This window comes from Sphaerodactylus townsendi, linkage group LG02, assembly GCF_021028975.2.
Source record: "Sphaerodactylus townsendi isolate TG3544 linkage group LG02, MPM_Stown_v2.3, whole genome shotgun sequence".
NCBI lineage: Eukaryota > Metazoa > Chordata > Lepidosauria > Squamata > Sphaerodactylidae > Sphaerodactylus > Sphaerodactylus townsendi.
This window is the reverse complement of record NC_059426.1, coordinates 178,425,009-178,443,861: the sequence shown is the minus strand read 5'-3', so window position 1 is coordinate 178,443,861 and position 18,853 is coordinate 178,425,009. Positions and strand designations below refer to the sequence as shown.

The following is an 18,853-nucleotide window of genomic DNA, read 5'->3' as shown; positions in this document are numbered from 1 at the left end:
TTGCTTCACGCTTGCATTTTGGGAAGTTGCTTTGAGTCTTTAGTTCACAGCCACTGGTGGTGGGGAAAAGACCTCTGCTCTCTATTCCTAGCTGCAAAATGAGAACGAGGATGATGGGTAGACCTGCCATCCCCAGCCCTAGGGGGGAGGGGGGGGAAAGAACACCAAATCACTTACCAGACACACAGAGAAGTGAAAGAAAAATCAGTTAACACACACACTAAATATATACCTATATAAACCAATAACAAAGAACATAAGAACAAGCCAGCTGGATCAGACATGAGTCCATCTAGTCCAGCTCTCTGCTACTCGCAGTGGCCCGCCAGGTGCCTTTGGGAGCTCACATGCAGGAGGTGAAAGCAATGGCCTTCTGTGGCTGTTGCTCCCAACCACCTGGACTGTTAAGGCATTTGCAATCTCAGATCAAAGAGGATCAAGATTGGTAGCCATAAATCGACTTCTCCTCCATAAATCTGTCCAAGCCCCTTTTAAAGCTATCCAGGTGAGTGGCCATCACCACCTCCTGTGGCAGCATATTCCAAACACCAATCACACGTTGCGTGAAGAAGTGTTTCCTTTTATTAGTCCTAGTTCTTCCCCCAGCATTTTCAATGAATGCCCCCTGGTTCTAGTATTGTGAGATGGATCGTAATATTCAATACCATATAAACATGATACAAATTTAAGAGAGAACCATCCATTTTACTTCTTTTACCTGGCGTTCTGCTATTCAAATAAATCCCATTTGTGCACGTCAGATACACAGTTATTTATGGCCTTAACTAATAACATGTTGTTAACATATTAACATATACATTTAGTTCCTTTGATTCTAGTTCTAATCCCCATTGGTATTTTTTAAAGTAACTGATTCAGCGGCATACAAAAAATACATTCCCCCTAGCCCTTTTTGAGCCTGCAGGCACCTTCAGAATTCTGACAGGGTGTGATAGACACGTCAACAAAATGGCTGCCACAGGTTGATCACAACAGGAGGTGGAGCCAAGCACAAAATGGCTGCTGTGACAGACAGTGAAGATCTTTGTGCTATGGTGGCAGCTGCTGCCAAATTAACATGTTTACAAATCTGCACAGCCAAACAAATCTCCAAAGGCCAATCAGAAATCTCGTTGGGCAAAAGCTCTGCCTGGTCTTGCCTGTTTTTTGAAAGCAGTTGCCAGGTACCATGGCGCCCATGGGCACAGTGTTGGGAACCCCGGGGTAGCCATTAAGAAAAGCATTTACTCTGCGTTGTCAGGGTAGGATGGCTGATTGAATCCACTGACATACATGGTTGTAAACATGGTTGTGAACATGGGATTAATTCTGGCAAATGTTCCTTTGTTTTGAAGTCGGGAGAAGTTGTGGATCTGCATGGAGTACTGCGGAGGAGGATCCCTGCAGGACATTTATCACGGTAACTGGAAATGCACCCGAATGTTTTGTTTTTCACATCCCACCTTTCTGAGCATAACGGGGGGGGGGGGGAATCTACAGGGGAGGGCCTGACCAGATTAGCTTGCACACTCCAACACATGTCAGCTGGGTGACCTTGGTCCCGTCGCAGTCCTCTCAGGACTCTCTCAGCCCCACCTACCTCACAAGGTGTCTGTTGTGGGGAGAAGAAGGGAAAGGAGCTTGTAAGGCGCCTTGAGTCTCCTTACAGGAGAGAAAGGTAGGATATACATCCAAACTCCTCCTCCTCCTCTTCCTCTTCTTCTTCCTCCTCCTCTTCCTCTTCTTCCTCTTCTTCTTCCTCTTCTTCTTCCTCTTCTTCTTCCTCCTCCTTCTCCTCCTCCTCCTCCTCCTCCTCCTCCTCTTCTTCTTCTTCTTCTTCTTCTTCTTCTTCTGCACTCTTATCCCCATCATGCTGGCAGTGGATGATGGGGACTGTAGTCCATAACATCTGGAGGGCTGCAAGTTTGGCACCTGTGGCTAGTAGATTAGTGCTTTTTGTGTGTTTCTGTGCCAACCTGTGTATAGGGAAGCAGGCTAGCTACAAGAAGCAGATGCTGGGGACAGATAATGGGGAAAGGCTCTTGCCAGCAGTCTCTGAGAATATGAATTCTATGAGCCGCTACTGGAAGCAGGCTTTAGTCTGGTTAAGTAACCCATGTGCTTGGATTTAACCGCCAGATTCGTCCTTTCTCCTGTCTACTTCAGCCCACCAACCCAACCTAGAAGATCCGCTCTAAGTTGGATGCTCCTTTTGTCTTTCGCCTGTAGTTGTCCTAACTGTTTTGCATCCAGGGCTTGACACTGCGATCGTTTTATAAGTTTATTTTTCTTCCAGTCACTGGCCCACTGGCGGAGCTGCAGATTGCCTACGTGTGCAGAGAGACTTTGCAGGTGAGCTACTCGTGTGTGCGGCCCTGGGTTGCGATAGCATTAAAAATTGAGATTTTTCAGTGAGTGGTGAATTGCAATTTTAAATACCTTAACAAAAGAGGGGAGATCCAGATGTGTCTCCATTAACTTTGGCAAGGAAGGATGGGGAAAAAGGTGACCATCAGTCTTGGGGCTGGGTGAACCAGTATTCTGCCTTTGCATAAAGTACCTGTATAAAGTGCCTGTATTCTGCCTTTCTATAAAGTGCCCATATATTTGCACGCATGGCTGTGTGGATGTGTCACGTAGTCTCACCACTCGTGCATCATACAAATTAGTCTCTTTCTCACAAAAGTTGCTTCCGTGTGAAATGTGTTAGACTTTTGCTGTTTGACAGGAGGCCCACATGCCACACAGTTGAGCTCAAGCAGAACTGGGTAGCTACTGTCAGAGCCAGCGTGGTGTAGTGGTTAAGAGCAGGTGGATTCTAATCTGGAGAACCAGATTTGATTCCTCACTCCACCTGAGTGGCGGAGGCTTATCTGGTGAACCAGATGTGTTTCCGCACTCCTGCATTCCTGCTGGGTGACCTGCTGGATCACAGTTCTCTCAGGAGTCTCTCAGCCCCATCTATCTCACAAGGTGTCTGTTGTGGGGAAGGGAAGGGGTAGGAGCTTGTAAGCCACTTTGAGTCTCCTTACAGGAAAGAAAGGCAGGTATGAATCCAAACTCCTCCCTCCCTCCCTTCCTTCCCTCCTTCCCTCCTTCCCTCCCTCCTTCCTTCTTTCCTCCCTTCCTCCCTTCCTCCCTCCCTCCCTTCCCCCCCTTCCCTCCCTCCCTCTCTTCCCTCCCTCCCTCCCTCCCTCCTCTTCTTGAAGAATGACATTGGGTCCTATGTCTGGCTGTTTCAGAAGGTAGCCATGCTGGTCTGCAGTAGAACAGCTTGGAGTCCAGTGATGCCTCAGAGAGCATTCAGACTAGATCAGACCTGGGCATTATCCGGCCCGCCGGATGACCCTGACTGGCCCCCCTGCCTTGCTGGGGAGCGAGGCGTCTTTGAAAGCCCCGCAGAAGCCGGTTGCCTTGGCTGCCGGCTTCTGCGGGGCTTTCAAAAGCACCTCGCCCCCCTGCCTTTTGGCCCGGCCCTCCACAATATTTTCTGTTTCTTATGCGGCCCCATGGAAAAAATAATTGCCCACCCCTGGACTAGATGAATGCCGCTCACCTTTGGAAAAGATGGTATCCATTATTCTGTTGCCTCCTTCACTGTCACGGGTAGGACAGCCCTCAGTCTTGCAGAGGCTGAGCTGCTGGCATCTTAGAGCCCAGGGTGCAACATTCAAATGATGTTTTTTCTTTCACGGAAAACTATTTTGGAATGGTGACGGATTTCTTGAGCCAGTGAGTTGTAGTGGTTAAGGGTATCGAGGATGGGTCTGGGTTCAAATCCCTGCTTGTGCCATGGAAGCTTTCTGGGTGACCTTGGGCCAGTCACACACTCTCAGCCTAACCTACATCACAGGGCTGTTGTGAGGATAAAATTGAGGAGAGGAGAATGATGTGAACTGCTTTGGTCCCCATTGTGGAGAAATGCAGGTTGTAGATGAATCAAATCAAATCAAACCCACAGCATTGGGTGGTTAGTCTCCGCTACCTTAGTAGGGGTGGCTAACCTATGGCCATGCTGGCAGGGGCTGATGGGAATTGTAGTCCATGAATATCGGGAGTGCCATACAGCAGGATAGAACCATACAAACCCCTACCTTACAGGCTTGCATTAATTTTTGTAGGAAAAATGTCCTTATTTTTAACTTCTTCTTCTTCTTAGGGGCTTGCTTATTTGCACATGAAAGGGAAAATGCATAGGGACATCAAGGTAAGTGAATTCCTCAAGGAGAACGTTTCCAGTGTAGAAAAATAACTTCCAGCAATGGATTTAATGAAGATTTTTTCCCCCTCTTTTTAAGGGTGCAAATATTTTATTAACAGACCACGGGGACATTAAGTTGGGTAAGTGAATTATCTCTCCTTAAGTTCCTTAAGAGTGAAAACCTATCTGATGTTTTGTAGAGCAGCGGGACCAGGTCTCCACCCCTTTCTGGTTCTTCCCGTTCTTAACATAGGGGTTACACACTTTCCCCAGATTCAGTGCAAATGTATCTTTTCATCCTCCCTACTGAGCGTTTTGTTTTTAACAGCCAAAGCTGGACATGGTCAGCACCAATTGGCCAGTACTTGTGACTTCTTCATGTCAACTTGTGATGCAATTCCCAGAGTGCTTTGGTAACCTTTAAAAAAATATTTCCAGGTTAAGGAAGGTAAAGAATTAACAAATGAACAGGGAGGGGGCATGTCCTGTTGTAGAAAAACCAACAAGATAAGATATCCTCCCCCAAATCCTGGCGGGGAAAGGGAAGTGGCTGACAGCCGCACCAGTGAATTGACAGAATGTGTGTCTGGCATGCAGTGAGCACAACAGGAAGAAGCCAAAGTCTTACCACTGGTCTGAAAAACCTGCTGTGATTTCTCTTTAAATATTACATCTGTCTAGAGATGTGAAGGATCCAGGAAAGAATGGAAATGCAGTTTCTGGACTTGATGCCTGGCAAGCCAGCAGGGGCCTGTAACCAGTGTGGGGTAGTGGTTAAGAGCAGGTGGATTTTAATCTGGAGAACCGAGTTTGATTCCCCACCCCTCCATCTGAGTGGCAGAGGCTTATCTGGTGAACCAGATGTATTTCCACACTCCTACGTTCCTGCGGAGTGACCTTGGGCCAGTCACAGTTCTCTCTGAACTCTTTCAGCCCCACCTACCCCACAAGGGAGGAGAGTAAGGGAAAAGGAGCTTGTAAGCCACCTTGAGTCTCTTTATGGGGGAGAAAGGTGGGTGGGGGTATAAATCCAAACTACTCCTCCTCCTCCCCCTTCTCTTCCTCCTCCTTCTCCTCCACCAAAGAGAGAGTGGAATAGTGAGCATTTAGTTACCCACCTAAAACCTTGAGAGAAGATAGAGGCGATAGTTTGTATATAATCTTACCACCCACTTTTTCCATAGTCCTAGTGAACAGAAATGACGTGTTGTCTCATAACAATATCTCCTCACCCTCTTTTCCTTGCTCTATTCACACACTCTTCCCCTTCCAGGGAGGCAACGATGGCAGGCTTTGTTGGTGTTTCACATTGGTTGACTGTCAGCCGTGCCTCCCACAGTAGGGGGCCCCCTTTCCTCTGCCCCAGGGGGAGTTTGAGAACTGGGAGTTCCATAAGAACATAAGAAAGAGCCTGCTGGGTCAGACCAGAGTCCATCTAGTCCAGCACTCTGCTACTCGCAGTGGCCCACTAGGGGCCTTTGGGAGCTCACGTGCAGGATGGGAAAGCAATGGCCTTCTGCAGCTGTTGCTCCTGAGCACTTGGTCTGCTAAGGCATTTGCAATCTGAGATCAAGGAGGATCAAGGTTGGTAGCCATAGATCGACTTCTCCTCCATAAATCTGTCCAAGCCCCTTTTAAAGCTATCCAGGTTAGTGGCCATCACCACCTCCTGTGGCAGCATATTCCAAACACCAATCACACGTTGTGTGAAGAAGTGTTTCCTTTTATTAGTCCTAATTCTTCCCCCCAGCATTTTCAGTGAATGCCCCCTGGTTCTAGTATTGTGAGAAAGAGAGAAAAATTTCTACCCCATGCATAACTTTATAGATTTCAATCCTATCCCCCCTCAGACGTTTCCTCTCCAAACTAAAGAGTCCCAAACGCTGCAGCCTCTCCTCATACGGAAGGTGCTCCAGTCCCTCAATCATCCTTGTTGCCCTTCTCTGCACTTTTTCTATCTCTTCGATATCCTTTTTGAGATGTGGCGACCAGAACTGAACACAGAACTCCAAGTGCGGTCGCACCACGGCTTTATACAAAGGCGTGACTCAACTCCTTTCCTAATTATCCCCAGCATAGAGTTTGCCTTTTTCACATAGATGTCTTGGCAAAATTTCAATCATGATCTTTGTGTATTTTTAGAATGTTTTGTTTGCATTTCACACTGCCTTGGTTTTTGCAAGATAGAAAGGCAGCTAGTTGATGTGTTTCAATCAATGAAAAAAATAATAAATGGAAACGAAAGAGCCATCTTTCATTCTTTCTCCTGCAGCTGACTTCGGCGTAGCAGCAAAAATTACCGCCACCATCGCAAAGAGGAAATCGTTCATTGGCACTCCTTACTGGTAATAAATCCCTTGCGATTATTTGCGCGAGAGTCTGGAAGGCTGAGCTGGGACTTCCAGACTGTGCTGTAAAGATTCTGAAATAAATAGGTGGCAAAGGATGAAGTGAGCAGAGAGTGTTGCGTGCTGTGGAGGTTTATCTGGTCAACCAGGTTAGGTTGTGCACTCCAACACATGCCAGCTGGGTGACCTTGGGCTAGTCATAGTTCTTTGGAGCTCTCTCAGCCTCACCCACCTTACAGGGTGTTTATTGGGGGCGGGGGGCAGGAAGGAGATTGTCAGCCCCTTTGAGTCTCCTTACAGGAGAGAAAGGGGGGGATTTAAATCCAAACCCTTCTTCTTCTCTCCTGGGCTTCCATCCTCCCAATTTCATAAGACGGGGCACTAGAAACAGGGGGTCTGAAGATGACCGTAGTTGTTGGGTGGGTTCTCATTCACATTTTTGATTCCCCATTCGAGGAAAGGCAGCCCTTAAATTATGCTGTCCACAAGCCATCTGCGTCTTTTAAGGGTCAACAACAGCACCTTGAATTCTGCCAGGAAGCAAGTCAGGTGCCATTGTTTATAGTCCCTCTGACCCACTTCAGTCAACACAAATGGAATCACGAATTGGACATGCCAGCTTCACCTTCGTGGGCCCTGAGAACATACTCAGGGAAGGGAAAGTCCTCACAGCTGGGACTGTCGGGTGATCATCTTATCTGCCTTTCAGGATGGCACCGGAAGTGGCAGCTGTGGAGAAGAACGGTGGCTACAACCAGCTGTGCGACATCTGGGCCGTGGGCATAACGGCCATTGAACTGGGGGAGCTGCAGCCACCCATGTTCGACCTTCACCCCATGAGGTCAGTGGGCAGATGGACTCTCCTCCCCTTCCTTTTTGGGTGGCAGCATAGAATCAGACACCAGAACTGTGAGAAAGGAAGCACTGCAAGAAAGGGAGCCCTGCCAGGCCTTATAAACTTTTTCTTTCTGTTTCAGGGCCCTCTTTCTCATGTCCAAAAGCAACTTTCAACCGCCAAAGCTAAAGGAGAAGACAAAATGGTAAGTCAGGAGGTTCCCTTCTTTCGTCGTACTGCTGCTCTGTCCAAATGTTTCCTCTGTGATAAAAAATAAACTAAAATCTGGGGTGTTGTGGGTTTTCATAAGCATAAGCATTTTATTGTCATTGTGCACGCACAACGAAATTTACAGCAGCATTCCTCGATGCACACAATTTCAGACTCATACCCCATCCTCACTTTCCCCTTCCTCCACCCATCCCTACACAGCCCCAAACACATCAACACAAAGCCACGGAGTTCAGCATAGCCACAGCTCTAGAGTAGAAGCTGTCTCTAAGCCTCTTTGTCCTAGTTTTGATAGACCTCGTACATCGTCTTGGGATGGTCACAGTTCAAAAAAAAAGAGTGTGCTGGGATGAAGGGCGGGTCCCTCATCAGAATATTTTGGGCATTTCTTTAGGCTTTGGGAATTATAGAGTTCTTCCAAGGAGGGGAGAGGGCAGCCGATAATCCTCTGTGTAGTAGCGATCACCCTTTGGAGCGCCTACCTATCTGCCACTGTGCAACTGGAGAACCATACACAGATGCAGTAGGTTAAGACACTCTCTATAGCACAGCGGTAAAAGAACACCAGGAGTTTTCCATTCAGTTGTTGTTTCCTTAAAAGTCTCAGATAGTACAGTCTTTGCTGGGCCTTCTTAACCACCGCGACAGTCTGAACGCCCCAGGTCAAGTCCTCTTTAATCATAACACCCAGAAATTTAAAACTAGAAATTTAAAACTAAAATCTTCCTCTGAAGATGCCAGCCACAGATGCAGGCGAAACGTCAGGAGAAAATGCTACTGGAACACGACCATACAGCCCGGAAAACCCACAATACCCCAGTGATTCCGGTCGTGAAAGCCTTCGACAATACATTAAACTAAAATCCTTTTTTTAGCTCTTTTTAAGCCCGTGTTGTCAATTTTTATTTTTACAGATAATATACCAATATGAAAATCTAGATAATCAAACCACGTGAACTTTAGCAATGCATAACATACTTGAATCATAGACACTTCAACATTTCTTTCCTTGTTGTTTGCTCTGGCTTAATGAATGGTTGCCAAATCTTAGCAAAATCTTGTTCCTCTCAACACGTTGGCTTAATTGCCGTTATCTTGCTCATCAGCAAAATGAATCAGAGCGGATCCAAACTATTGGTAATGGGAGTATTTTTAACTGCTGCTATTTTTGAAAAACTAACGTGCTCAATTTCAGTTTCAGCTGTCTAGCAGTATGCCCTAAGTAGCGTGTGATAGTTTCTCTTTTCGAACGTATTCTCATGCCTTAAACCCATCCTGCTACCGGACATGACCACCATATATGAACATGAGAACCTTTTGTACCATTATATATCAGCATCCTTTGTAAATGATGTTTTCCTATTTTCTGAATTCTGTCTGGTGTTAAATACCACCTATGCACTATTTTAATATATATTTTTCTTATAGTTAAATAACCTTTTTTAATGTCTTTGCATAGAGCAAGCTGTTCTTTGTGCCTTCTGACCTTATAAATTAATGGCTTCTTGTCAGTTTGTACTAATGGCCCATGGATGGTGGAAAGTAATTGAAGTTGCTTTTCTGGTTCATTAACGATCTCAAAACCTTTTTGGGCACAGGAAAGATCCATCTGTGACTGTCTAGTGCAGGGGTCGGGAACCTTTTTCACTCAAAGAGCCATTTGGCTCGCTCGCCTCCCCTGCCCGCTCGCCCCCCCTGCCAGCTCGCCCCCACCCGCTTTCCAGCCCACCCACTCGCTGCTTGCTTGCCCCCCGCTCGCTCACTTGCCAGCCCCCCGCCCGCTCGCCCCCACTCCCCCCCCGCCCGCTCTTGCCCGGCTCGGCTGTTTCGCCCATTTCGGCTCATTTCGCCACGCCCTCCCCGGCTCGCTTGCCCGCCGGCTTGCACAAACGCCCGCCCGCTTGCACAAGCTTGCTGGCTTGCCCGCCTGCTCCCTAAGCCCCGGCTGCGGCTTGCCCGCCCGCCCGGCTCAAACGCCCGCCCCGGCTAAACTTGCCCGCCCGCTCCCCGCTCGCTTGCCTGCTCACTCGCTTGCCCGCCCGCTCCCTCCCTCGCCCACTCGCTCCCTCCCTCGCCCACTCGCTTGCCCTCGCTCGCTTGCCCGCACGCCCCCGCCCCCTGACTCGCTTGTCCGGGGCCCCCCGCCCACTCGCTTGCCCTCGCTCACTTGCCCGCTCGTCCCCCGCCCACTCGCTCGCCCTCACTTGCCCGCCCGCTCCCTCCCTCACCCACTTGCTCTCCCTCGCTCGCTTGCCCGCACGCCCCCGCCCCCCTGCCCGCTTACTCGCTTGTCTGTCCCCCGCCCACTCGCTCGCTCGCCCGCCCCCCGCCCACTCGCTCGCTCGCCCCCCGCCCACTCGCTCGCTTGCCCGCCCCCGCCGTTCGCCCCCTGCCCCCTCGCTCGCTCGCCCTCGCCCGCCCCCTCGCCTGCTTGCCCTCGCTCGCTTGCCCGCCCCCGCCGTTCGCCCCCCCGCTCGCTCGCTCGCCCTCGCTCGCTTGCCCGCCCGCCCCCGCTCACTTGCCCGCCTCCCGCCCACTCACTCGCTTGCCCCCACCCCCGCTTCACTCGCTCACCTGCTTGCCTTGCCTGGTCTTGCCCGGGAAGGGGCAGCCACGCCGGGAGCCGCAGGGGAAGCAGCCAAGAGCCGCTTGCGGCTCGGGAGCCGCGGGTTCCCGACCCCTGGTCTAGTGCAGTGATGGCAAACCTTTTCGAGACCGAGTGCCCAAATTGCAACCCAAAACCCACTTATTTATCGCAAAGTGTCAACATGGCAATTTAACCTGAATACTTAGGTTTTAGTTTAGAAAAAACGGTTGGCTCCGAGGCGTGCGTTACTCGGGAGTAAGCTTGGTGGCTTTGCTTTGAAGCAACCGTGCAACTCTTCCAACGGATGAATCACGACCCTAGGAGGGTTTACTTAGAAGCAATCCCCATTGCCAGCAACCAAGCTTACTCCCAGGTAAAGGATTGTGCTTTAGTACTTCGCATGAAAATCAGTGGGGTTTAACAGTGCTTAACAGGGTTACCTACACTGCTTCCCCAAAACTAGGTCTTCGGTTTAATGCTAATAATGGAGCCCAGCGGCCCAGGCCAGCCTAGATGTGCGGGGGGGCGACTCAGTTCGTGCGTGCCCACAGAGAGATCTCTAAGTTCCACCTCTGGCACCCGTGCCATAGGTTCGCCACCACTGGTCTAGTGTTGTTCAGCTCTTTTTATGATTTGTTTATGACCTGGTTTTTGAATAACATTTTAGGCTGCTGAATTTTGTTACCTTTTTATTTATTTATTTAATTTATTTATTATTGGATTTTTATACCACCCTTCCCCAGAGGGCTCAGGGAGGTGGTCAAATCAACATATACAGACAGGGGAAGGTTAAAACCGGTACAAATATAAAACAAGCCCTGTCTCCTTATTAAAACCAATAAACAGCAATACAACCAGCATCCGTAGAACTAAAACCAAACCCCTCTGGGGGAACCCAAAAGGCCCCCACTAAAACGGGCCACATAATGAAACAAACAGAACAAGGGGGAGGAAGGTAGGAAACCGGGGGCACCCTCAGCAGCCGACCCCCCCCCGAAAAGCCCGGCGGAACAGCTCCATCTTACAGGCCCCTGCGGAACTCACCAAGGTCCCGCAGGGCCCGGACAGATGGAGGGAGGCTGTTCCGCCAGGCAGGGGCATGGGCCAGCCGCATCATAGAGGGGCCAAGGACAACCAGCAAATTGGCCTCTGCTGAACGCAGAGACCGAGCTGGGACATGCGGGGTAAGACGGTCCCGAAGGTACGAAGGTCCCAATCCACGTAAAGCCTTAAAAGTTAACACCAACACCTTGAAGATGACTCGGAACTCAACTGGGTTCCGAGTCATGCCTCCATTTTGTTTGTTATTGATCATTCTGGCCTGTCGGCGTCCTGATTTTATTTCATTTGCAAGCTGTCTCAAGCAGTTCCCTGCACCAGCAGTGTGGAAATTCTCTAAATACATCAAAAAGCCCCTTCGCAGCTGCTGTGATACATGAACTCAGATCTTGGCTAGTACAAGAGCAGGAAAGAAATAGTTCAGATTCCTTCGTATTAAAAAAAAGAATGACAGTAGTTCCCAGACTGTACCAGAAATATGTTAGTATCTCACAAGAGAAACTGAGTGTGCCTGAAAAATTAACCCACCAGCTTGGATTTATCCAACGCTCTGAGCTTCTTGGTGCGCTGTACGGGTCACCTGGCCACCTGCTCCTTTTCCTGCCAATCGGAGCATAGTGACATCATCGTCGAGAAAAAGACATGTCAGAATTATGTAACTTTGCCCCCCGCACAGCTGTTATGAAGAAGAAGAGTTTGGATTTATAACCTGTCTTTCTCTCCTGTAAGGATACATAAGGTGGCTTTCAAACTCCGTTCCATCCCCTCCCTACAACAGACTCCTTGTGAGGCAGGCGAGGCTGAGAGAGTTCAGAGAGAACTGTGACTATCCCAGGATCCCCCAACAGGTGTCAGGTGTAGGGAAACAAATCCAGTTCACTGGATAAGAATCTGCCACTCATGTGGAGAATTGGGGAATCAGACCTGGTTCTCCAGATTAGAGCCCACCTTCTCTGAACCACTACACCAGGGGTCTTCAAACTATGGCCCTCCAGATGTTCAGGAAATACAATTCCCATCAGCCCTGCCACTTGGCCATGCTGGCAGAGGCTGATGGGAGTTGTAGTCCATGAACATCTGGAGGGCCATAGTTTGAAGACCTCTGCACTACACCATTGCATTACCGTTATGCACAATTTACTGGGCGAATGGAAGTTTGGAAACCATATTAAGGACTGCCTTCTCCCGTGTGAACCTACCTGTGTATTCCAGCCATCTGCTAAGGTCCTACATCAGTTGGTCCCCACTCTCCCCCCCCCCCACCCCCAACATCAGAGGCTGGGAGGGCGGTAACCTAAGAAAGGGATTTCTCAGTCATGGCGCCAAGACTTCAGAACTTCCTACCCAGGGAGTTTCGTCTGCCGCCCTCTACTGGTATCTTCCGCCAGTGGGCGAAGAGTTTTTTGTTTTGCTTGACGTATCCCCAGTTGTCCTTCCTCTCTAGTTCTGGCGTTGCTTGTTTGTTTCTAATTATTTATTTTATAATTTTTTAAGTGTTTCTGTTTTAACGTGTGCTGCCTTGGAGTCCTGATCGGGTAGAATGGCAGCATTAGAACATTTTAAATAAATCAATGAGGGCCACTAAGAAGGTAAGAACAAGCCAGCTGGATCAGACCAGAGTCCATCTAGTCCAGCTCTCTGCTACTCGCAGTGGCCCACCAGGTGCCTTTGGGAGCTCACCTGCAGGAGGTGAAAGCAGTGGCCTTCTGCGGCTGTTGCTCCCGAGCACCTGGACTGTTAAGGCATTTGCAATCTCAGATCAAGGCAGATCAAGATTGGTAGCCATAGATCGACTTCTCCTCCATAAATCTGTCCAAGCCCCTTTTAAAGCTATCCAGGTTCGTGGCCATCACCACCTCCTGTGGCAGCATATCCCAAACACCAATCACACATTGCGTGAAGAAGTGTTTCCTTTTATTAGTCCTAATTCTTCCCCCCAGCATTTTCAATGGATGCCCCCTGGTTCTAGTATTGTGAGAAAGAGAGAAAATTTTCTCTCTGTCAACATTTTCTATCCCATGCATTTTCTATCCCACTGGTATCTCCTTCAGTTTGAAGGAAAATCCGTGCCTGTTGTCCTGCAGGCTGACCAAGTGTGGGTCTGGATGCTATATTTCCAACCAATTTAAAAAAAAAAGAAGGTAGAACCAGCGTTGGAAGCATCTAGCAGTTGGGAAAGACGGTCTCCTGCTATGCCTCCACTTTGGCTCCTCAGAAGTTCTCATAAATTCTTTTCAGATGGTATCACCAGGCCAGACTAGAAGGATTTATTACCTTGTAGTGGGAATCTGTCCTCCCGTGAACTTGCTTCTCTGCCTTGCCTTTGTTTAATTGCCGGGGTGATGACCTCTTAAACTGTTAGCACCGGATAGCCCCTTCCCTGGTGATTTGTGGCGTCCCTCCCCCGCCTCCCCCCCCCTTTACAGCTCTCCTTTCTTCCTTCTCCAGTCAAGAAGCACTAACACGTCCACTGGGAATTTTGCCACAGTGCTTTGTGCTAAATCCTTATTTGGCTATCAGAGCCGGTCCCTATTGGCTGAGGTGCTGTGATGTCATGGAACTGGCAGATTACGGAATGCTTAGAAATGCTTAGAATGCTTGTGTCAGAGAAGTGAAGGGTCGGTTTGGCTGGGCGGAACCGCCAAGGGGACTCATGGAACACTCGGCTGCTGAGTGGGGAGGTGCTGTAGTTCAGTGGCAGGGCATCTGCTTACCATGCAGAAGGTACCAGGTTCGATCCCCGGCATCTCCAGTTAAAAAAGGGTCAGGTCGTTGGTGACGTGAAAGACCTCCGCCTGAGAATTTGGAGAGCTGCTGCCAGTCTGAGCAGACAAGACCGCCCAGCGTGGTGTTGTGGTTAAGAGCAGGTGGATTCTAATCTGGAGAACCAGGTTTGATTCCCCACTCCTCCACCTGAGTGGCTGAGGCTTACCTGGTGAACCAGATGTGTTTCCGCACTCCTGCATTCCTGCTGTGACCTTTGGCCAGTCACAGTTCTCTCCGAACTCTCTCAGCCCCACCTGCCTCACCAGGTGTCTGTTGTGGGGAGAGGGAGGGAAAGGAGCTTGTAGGCCACCTTGAGTCTCCTTACAGGTGAGGAAAGTGGGATATAAATTCAAACTACTTCTTCTTGATGGAGCAAGATTCTGATTCAATATAAGGCCGCTTGTCTGGGGAAGCTGAGGCAATGGGAGGCCGGGAATCTAAAGGTGAAAAATGAGGCAGTGCATTGGAAATAAAGGTGAGGGAAAGGTAGATCGAAGAGCCAGTAGGGTGAAGCGGTTGATGTATTGGACTAGATCTGTTGGGACTCATAAGAACATAAGAACGAGTCTGCTGGATCAGACCAGAGTCCATCTAGTCCAGCACTCTGCTACTTGCAGTGGCCCACCAGGTGCCTTTGGGAGCTCACCTGCAGGATGTGAAAGCAATGGCCTTCTGCTGCTGCTGCTGCTGCTCCTGAGCACCTGGTCTGCTAAGGCATTTGCAACCTCAGATCAAGGAGGATCAAGATTGGGAGCCATAGATCGACTTCTCCTCCATAAATCTGTCCAAGCCCCTTGGACTCATCTTTGAATTCCCACTCAGCCATAACCAGTTGGCCAATCCTGTCTCATAGCGACTTGGAGGAAGAGGTGGGATAACCCTGAGATGGACATTGAAGCAGATTTCTGTGGGCAGGAAGAAGTGAGAGGGATGGGAGAAGACCAGGGGAGTTGAGGGGGGAGGGTGGGATCCAGGAGAAAGCAGGCCAGATTCAGAAAGGGAGTGAGCAGGGCCAAGGGCGGAAGCCAGGGGAGAGGAGGAAACGATTTCGTGACTTGTGCATTCCTGCCGTTCTCTCATCCGAGATCAAGTCCTCTCAGTCCCTTTTGTCAAACTCTATTTTTATTGCGCTGTGGTGGGTGTTCTGTGTCCTTGGCTGTATTGTCCAGCACACACCCCGGGTAATCCTTTGTGTGTCAGTTGCTCCGTCTCCACTTTTCTGAGGAATCTCGTGCACAGCTAGCAGGTGGCGGGACAGAGAATCGCTCGGCTGTTTTGAAGCCACAAGAACATTGTTTAAAAAGACAGATCTGATGATGTGTGACCATACAAGGAAGAGGTTTTTAGGCCAGAGGCATTTTTCCAGGGAAGCCGGCTCATGCTAGAAATGAAACGCTCGCCCCTCAACGAGCTGATGCTCAGTTGTTCTTCCCCTTTGGTGGTTTCTCGTTTCTGCATTTTCTTGTTTCTCCTGGCTGTGCAGTGCTGGTAGTTTTCCGTGGATTAATCCCTCCGTGTGTCTACATATGCATGTGTGTGTATTTCATGCTCTCTCTCTCCCTCCAAAAGGCTACCCTGTAGCAATTTTTGTTTTGATCTTACACTTAGCTGCATTTTCCAGCACCCGGAGAGTTGAAACCGCATTCTTTTTGTCGCAGATGGTTTTGCTGTTTGCATAATAGTTGCAGGGACCTTCTTTCCCTTTCTCCTTTTTTGGAAATAAAGAAGTGAACTGTTACAGTTGCCAATTTTTTTTTTCAAAAACAAAATCTCCCTGAAAATGCTACCGTGTTTCCCCGAATATAAGACAGTACATTAATTTTTGCTCCCAAAGATGCGCTATGTCTTATTTTCAGGGGATGTCTTATTTTTCTGTGTTCTGTTCGTCGGGCATGCTTCCAAACAAAAACTTTGCTATGTCTTACTTTCGGGGGATGCCTTATATTTTGCACTTCAGCAAAACCTCTACTACGTCTTATTTTTAGGGGATGTCTTATATTCGGGGAAACAGGGTATGTGGGGTCCAGGGATGAGAGATGGAGGGTTCATAGTTCAGTGGTGTTGTCACCCATAAGAACATAAGAACATAAGAACTAGCCTGCTGGATCAGACCAGAGTCCATCTAGTCCAGCTCTCTGCTACTCGCAGTGGCCCACCAGGTGCCTTTGGGAGCTCACATGCAGGATGTGAAAGCAATGGCCTTCTGCGGCTGTTGCTCCCGAGCACCTGGACTGTTAAGGCATTTGCACTGATAGTTCCCATGGAACTATCAACTAAGACGCCTAAATCCCTTTCCTGGTCTGTGACTGATAGCACTGACCCTTGTAGCTTGTATGTGAAGTTTGGATTTTTTGTACCTATGTGCATCACTTTGCATTTTGCTACATTGAACTGCATTTGCCATTTCTTAGCCCACTCACCTAATTTATCAAGGTCCGCTTGGAGCTCTTCGCAATCCTTTGTGGTTCTCACCACCCTACATAATTTGGTATCATAATTTGGTATCATAACCCAGCCCTCTCACGTTCAATTCCCAGCATCTCCACTTAGGAAATCTTGGAAAAGGAGGATGAGCAGTGTCTGATTAGTATCTGATGAAGCAGGAGGTAGGTATGAAAGGAGCTTTCAAAAACCGAGTGAAGCAAGCCAGGGCCAGTGTTAGAACGGATGCTATTAATTTGTTTGCAAATGATCCGGAATCAAGGGTTTCAGTGATGTGCCCAAGTGAAAAATGTGGAACCATAGAGTTGGAAGAGACAAGTCCAACCCCCTGCAATGCAGGAAGACACAATCAAAGCACTCCTGACAGATGACTGTCCAGCCTCTCTTTAAAAACCTCCAAAGAAAGAGACTCCACCACTCTCGGAGGCTGTGAATTCCACTGTTGAACAGCCCTGTCAGTCAGAAGGTTTTTCCTGATGTTTAGGTGGAATCTCTTTTCCTTCCCCGTGAACCCATTACTCCTGGTCCTGGAGCTGCAGAAAACAAGCTTCTCCCTCACCAACATGACATCCCTTCAAACATCTAAACGTGGCTGTCATGTCACTTCTTAACCTTCGCTTCTCCAGACTAAACATCCCCAGCTCCCTTAGTCTCTCCTTGTAGAGCATGGAATTCAGACCTTTCACCATTTTGGTTGCCCTCCTCTGGACCCGTTCCAGCTTGTCAATGTCCTTCTTGAATTGCAGTGCCCAGAACTGTACGCAATATTCCAGGTGAGGTCTAACCAGTGCAGATGTATCTGTTAATGTGCCAGGTGTCATCAAGTCGTCAGGCGACCGCATGAATTAATGTTCTCTGAACTGCCCTATTGTTAAAAGCCCCGCTCAGGTCTTGCAAACTGAAGACTGTGTCTTCCTTTATAACAGTCAGTCGATGCGTTGATCCTTCCTCTTTTCTGCGAGTATTGTGGTTGTCGTCTGCATATCTCAAATTGTTAGTGTCCCTTCCTCCACTTTTCACCCCACCTCCATCAAAATCTAATACACCTTTCCTTATGATATATCCTGCATATAGACGGAACAGTGGTTCCCACTGTTCCATCAGGGAGGCAGGAAATAAACTTTTTTCCTGCTTCCTGTTAGGCGGGGGACCACCCCCTTTTCCTCAGTTTAGTTCCTGCCTCTACCGGTAGCAGAACACTGGATTACCTGCTCTGATTTATTCCATTTTTGCTGTTTCTCCATATTCTGTCCGAAGAGTTGCCCCTTGTCCAGAGAACAGTTGCACATTAAAACAGTCAGATGTTGCGGCACACCCATTTCTTTTAAAACCAACTATTGCTTTTAATGATCCACACAGCCCAAAAGTTTGCTGTCATCTATGACACACAAGTTGACTTTCTTTGGAGATTCTCTTGTGCGCTCCGACAACCTACTAAAATTTGCAGTATGATTTCTTTTCCTTTTCCGAACCCAGCTCGCTCCCTTTATGGTAACAGTCCTTGTAAGTCGAAGGCTTTCACGGCTGGATTCAACTGGTTGTTGTGGTTTTTCCAGGCTGTGTGGCCGTGGTCTGGTAGACCTTGTGTTAGGAACAAAATCTACCAGACCACGGCCACACAGCCTGGAAAAACCACAACAACCAGTCCTTGTAAGATTCTGAACATCTATTTCCTTGCGTGAGGAATTAATGGGATGGTCCGATACTCTTTGGCGTCTCCTCGTTTCAGAATTGGAACGTAAATTGAGCATTTCCAGGCTGTGGGCCATTGCTTTATTTTCCAGATTAGTTGGCATATTCTTGTTTAGATTTTGACGGTCTCCATTCCTGTGGCTTGGAATAACTCTATCGATGTCCTGTCTATTCCTGATGGTTTGTTTCTCCCCATAGCTTTCACTGTAGCTTTAACTTGACTTTCTAAAACTGCAGGTTCTTCTTCTTTTCTTCCCTTCAGCGTCTTGTTCCCATCTTGTCTTTATTTTGTCCTGGTCAGTTAATATATTTCCATGTTCATCTTTCAGTGTGCCTAACCGTGCTTTGAATTTCCCTTTGGTTTCTTGGATCTTGTTTTTCCATTTGTTGTTGTTCTCTTCTGTTTCTGTACACTGGTTATTATAATAGTTCTCTTTCAGTGCAATTCTAGGCATGAGCTAACGCAGTCTGAGCCTACTGAAGTGAACGTGTTTACGCTGGAGTAACTCTCCCTCGGATTGCACTGTTAGTATTGCAGGGCACTCTTTAGATGTCAACAGATGTCGCAGTTGTAAATATTGCGATGCAACACAATCTGCAGTAGAGACATAACATTTCTGGAAATGTTAAAGCCATAGGGAAAAAACACCTTTTTTCCTGGGGGGTTTTCTCAGCAAGGAAAAAACCCAGAA

The 18,853-nt window shown here is 48.4% G+C and overlaps 1 protein-coding gene across 1 annotated transcript in view; it reads left to right on the top strand.

The window, feature by feature from the left end:
• The window catches only part of LOC125427112 (mitogen-activated protein kinase kinase kinase kinase 5), a 62,275-nt gene that overhangs the window by 37,776 nt on the left and 5,646 nt on the right, over positions 1–18,853 (top strand). Inside the window, exons 4-12 of the mRNA XM_048486183.1 lie at positions 1,356–1,420; positions 2,297–2,352; positions 4,160–4,207; positions 4,299–4,341; positions 6,474–6,546; positions 7,259–7,390; positions 7,527–7,593; positions 14,483–14,485; positions 17,147–17,162. Of these exons, the coding sequence (XP_048342140.1) occupies positions 1,356–1,420; positions 2,297–2,352; positions 4,160–4,207; positions 4,299–4,341; positions 6,474–6,546; positions 7,259–7,390; positions 7,527–7,593 (484 nt within the window). The 3' untranslated portion in view covers positions 14,483–14,485; positions 17,147–17,162. The remainder of the gene's footprint in view (positions 1–1,355; positions 1,421–2,296; positions 2,353–4,159; positions 4,208–4,298; positions 4,342–6,473; positions 6,547–7,258; positions 7,391–7,526; positions 7,594–14,482; positions 14,486–17,146; positions 17,163–18,853) is intronic.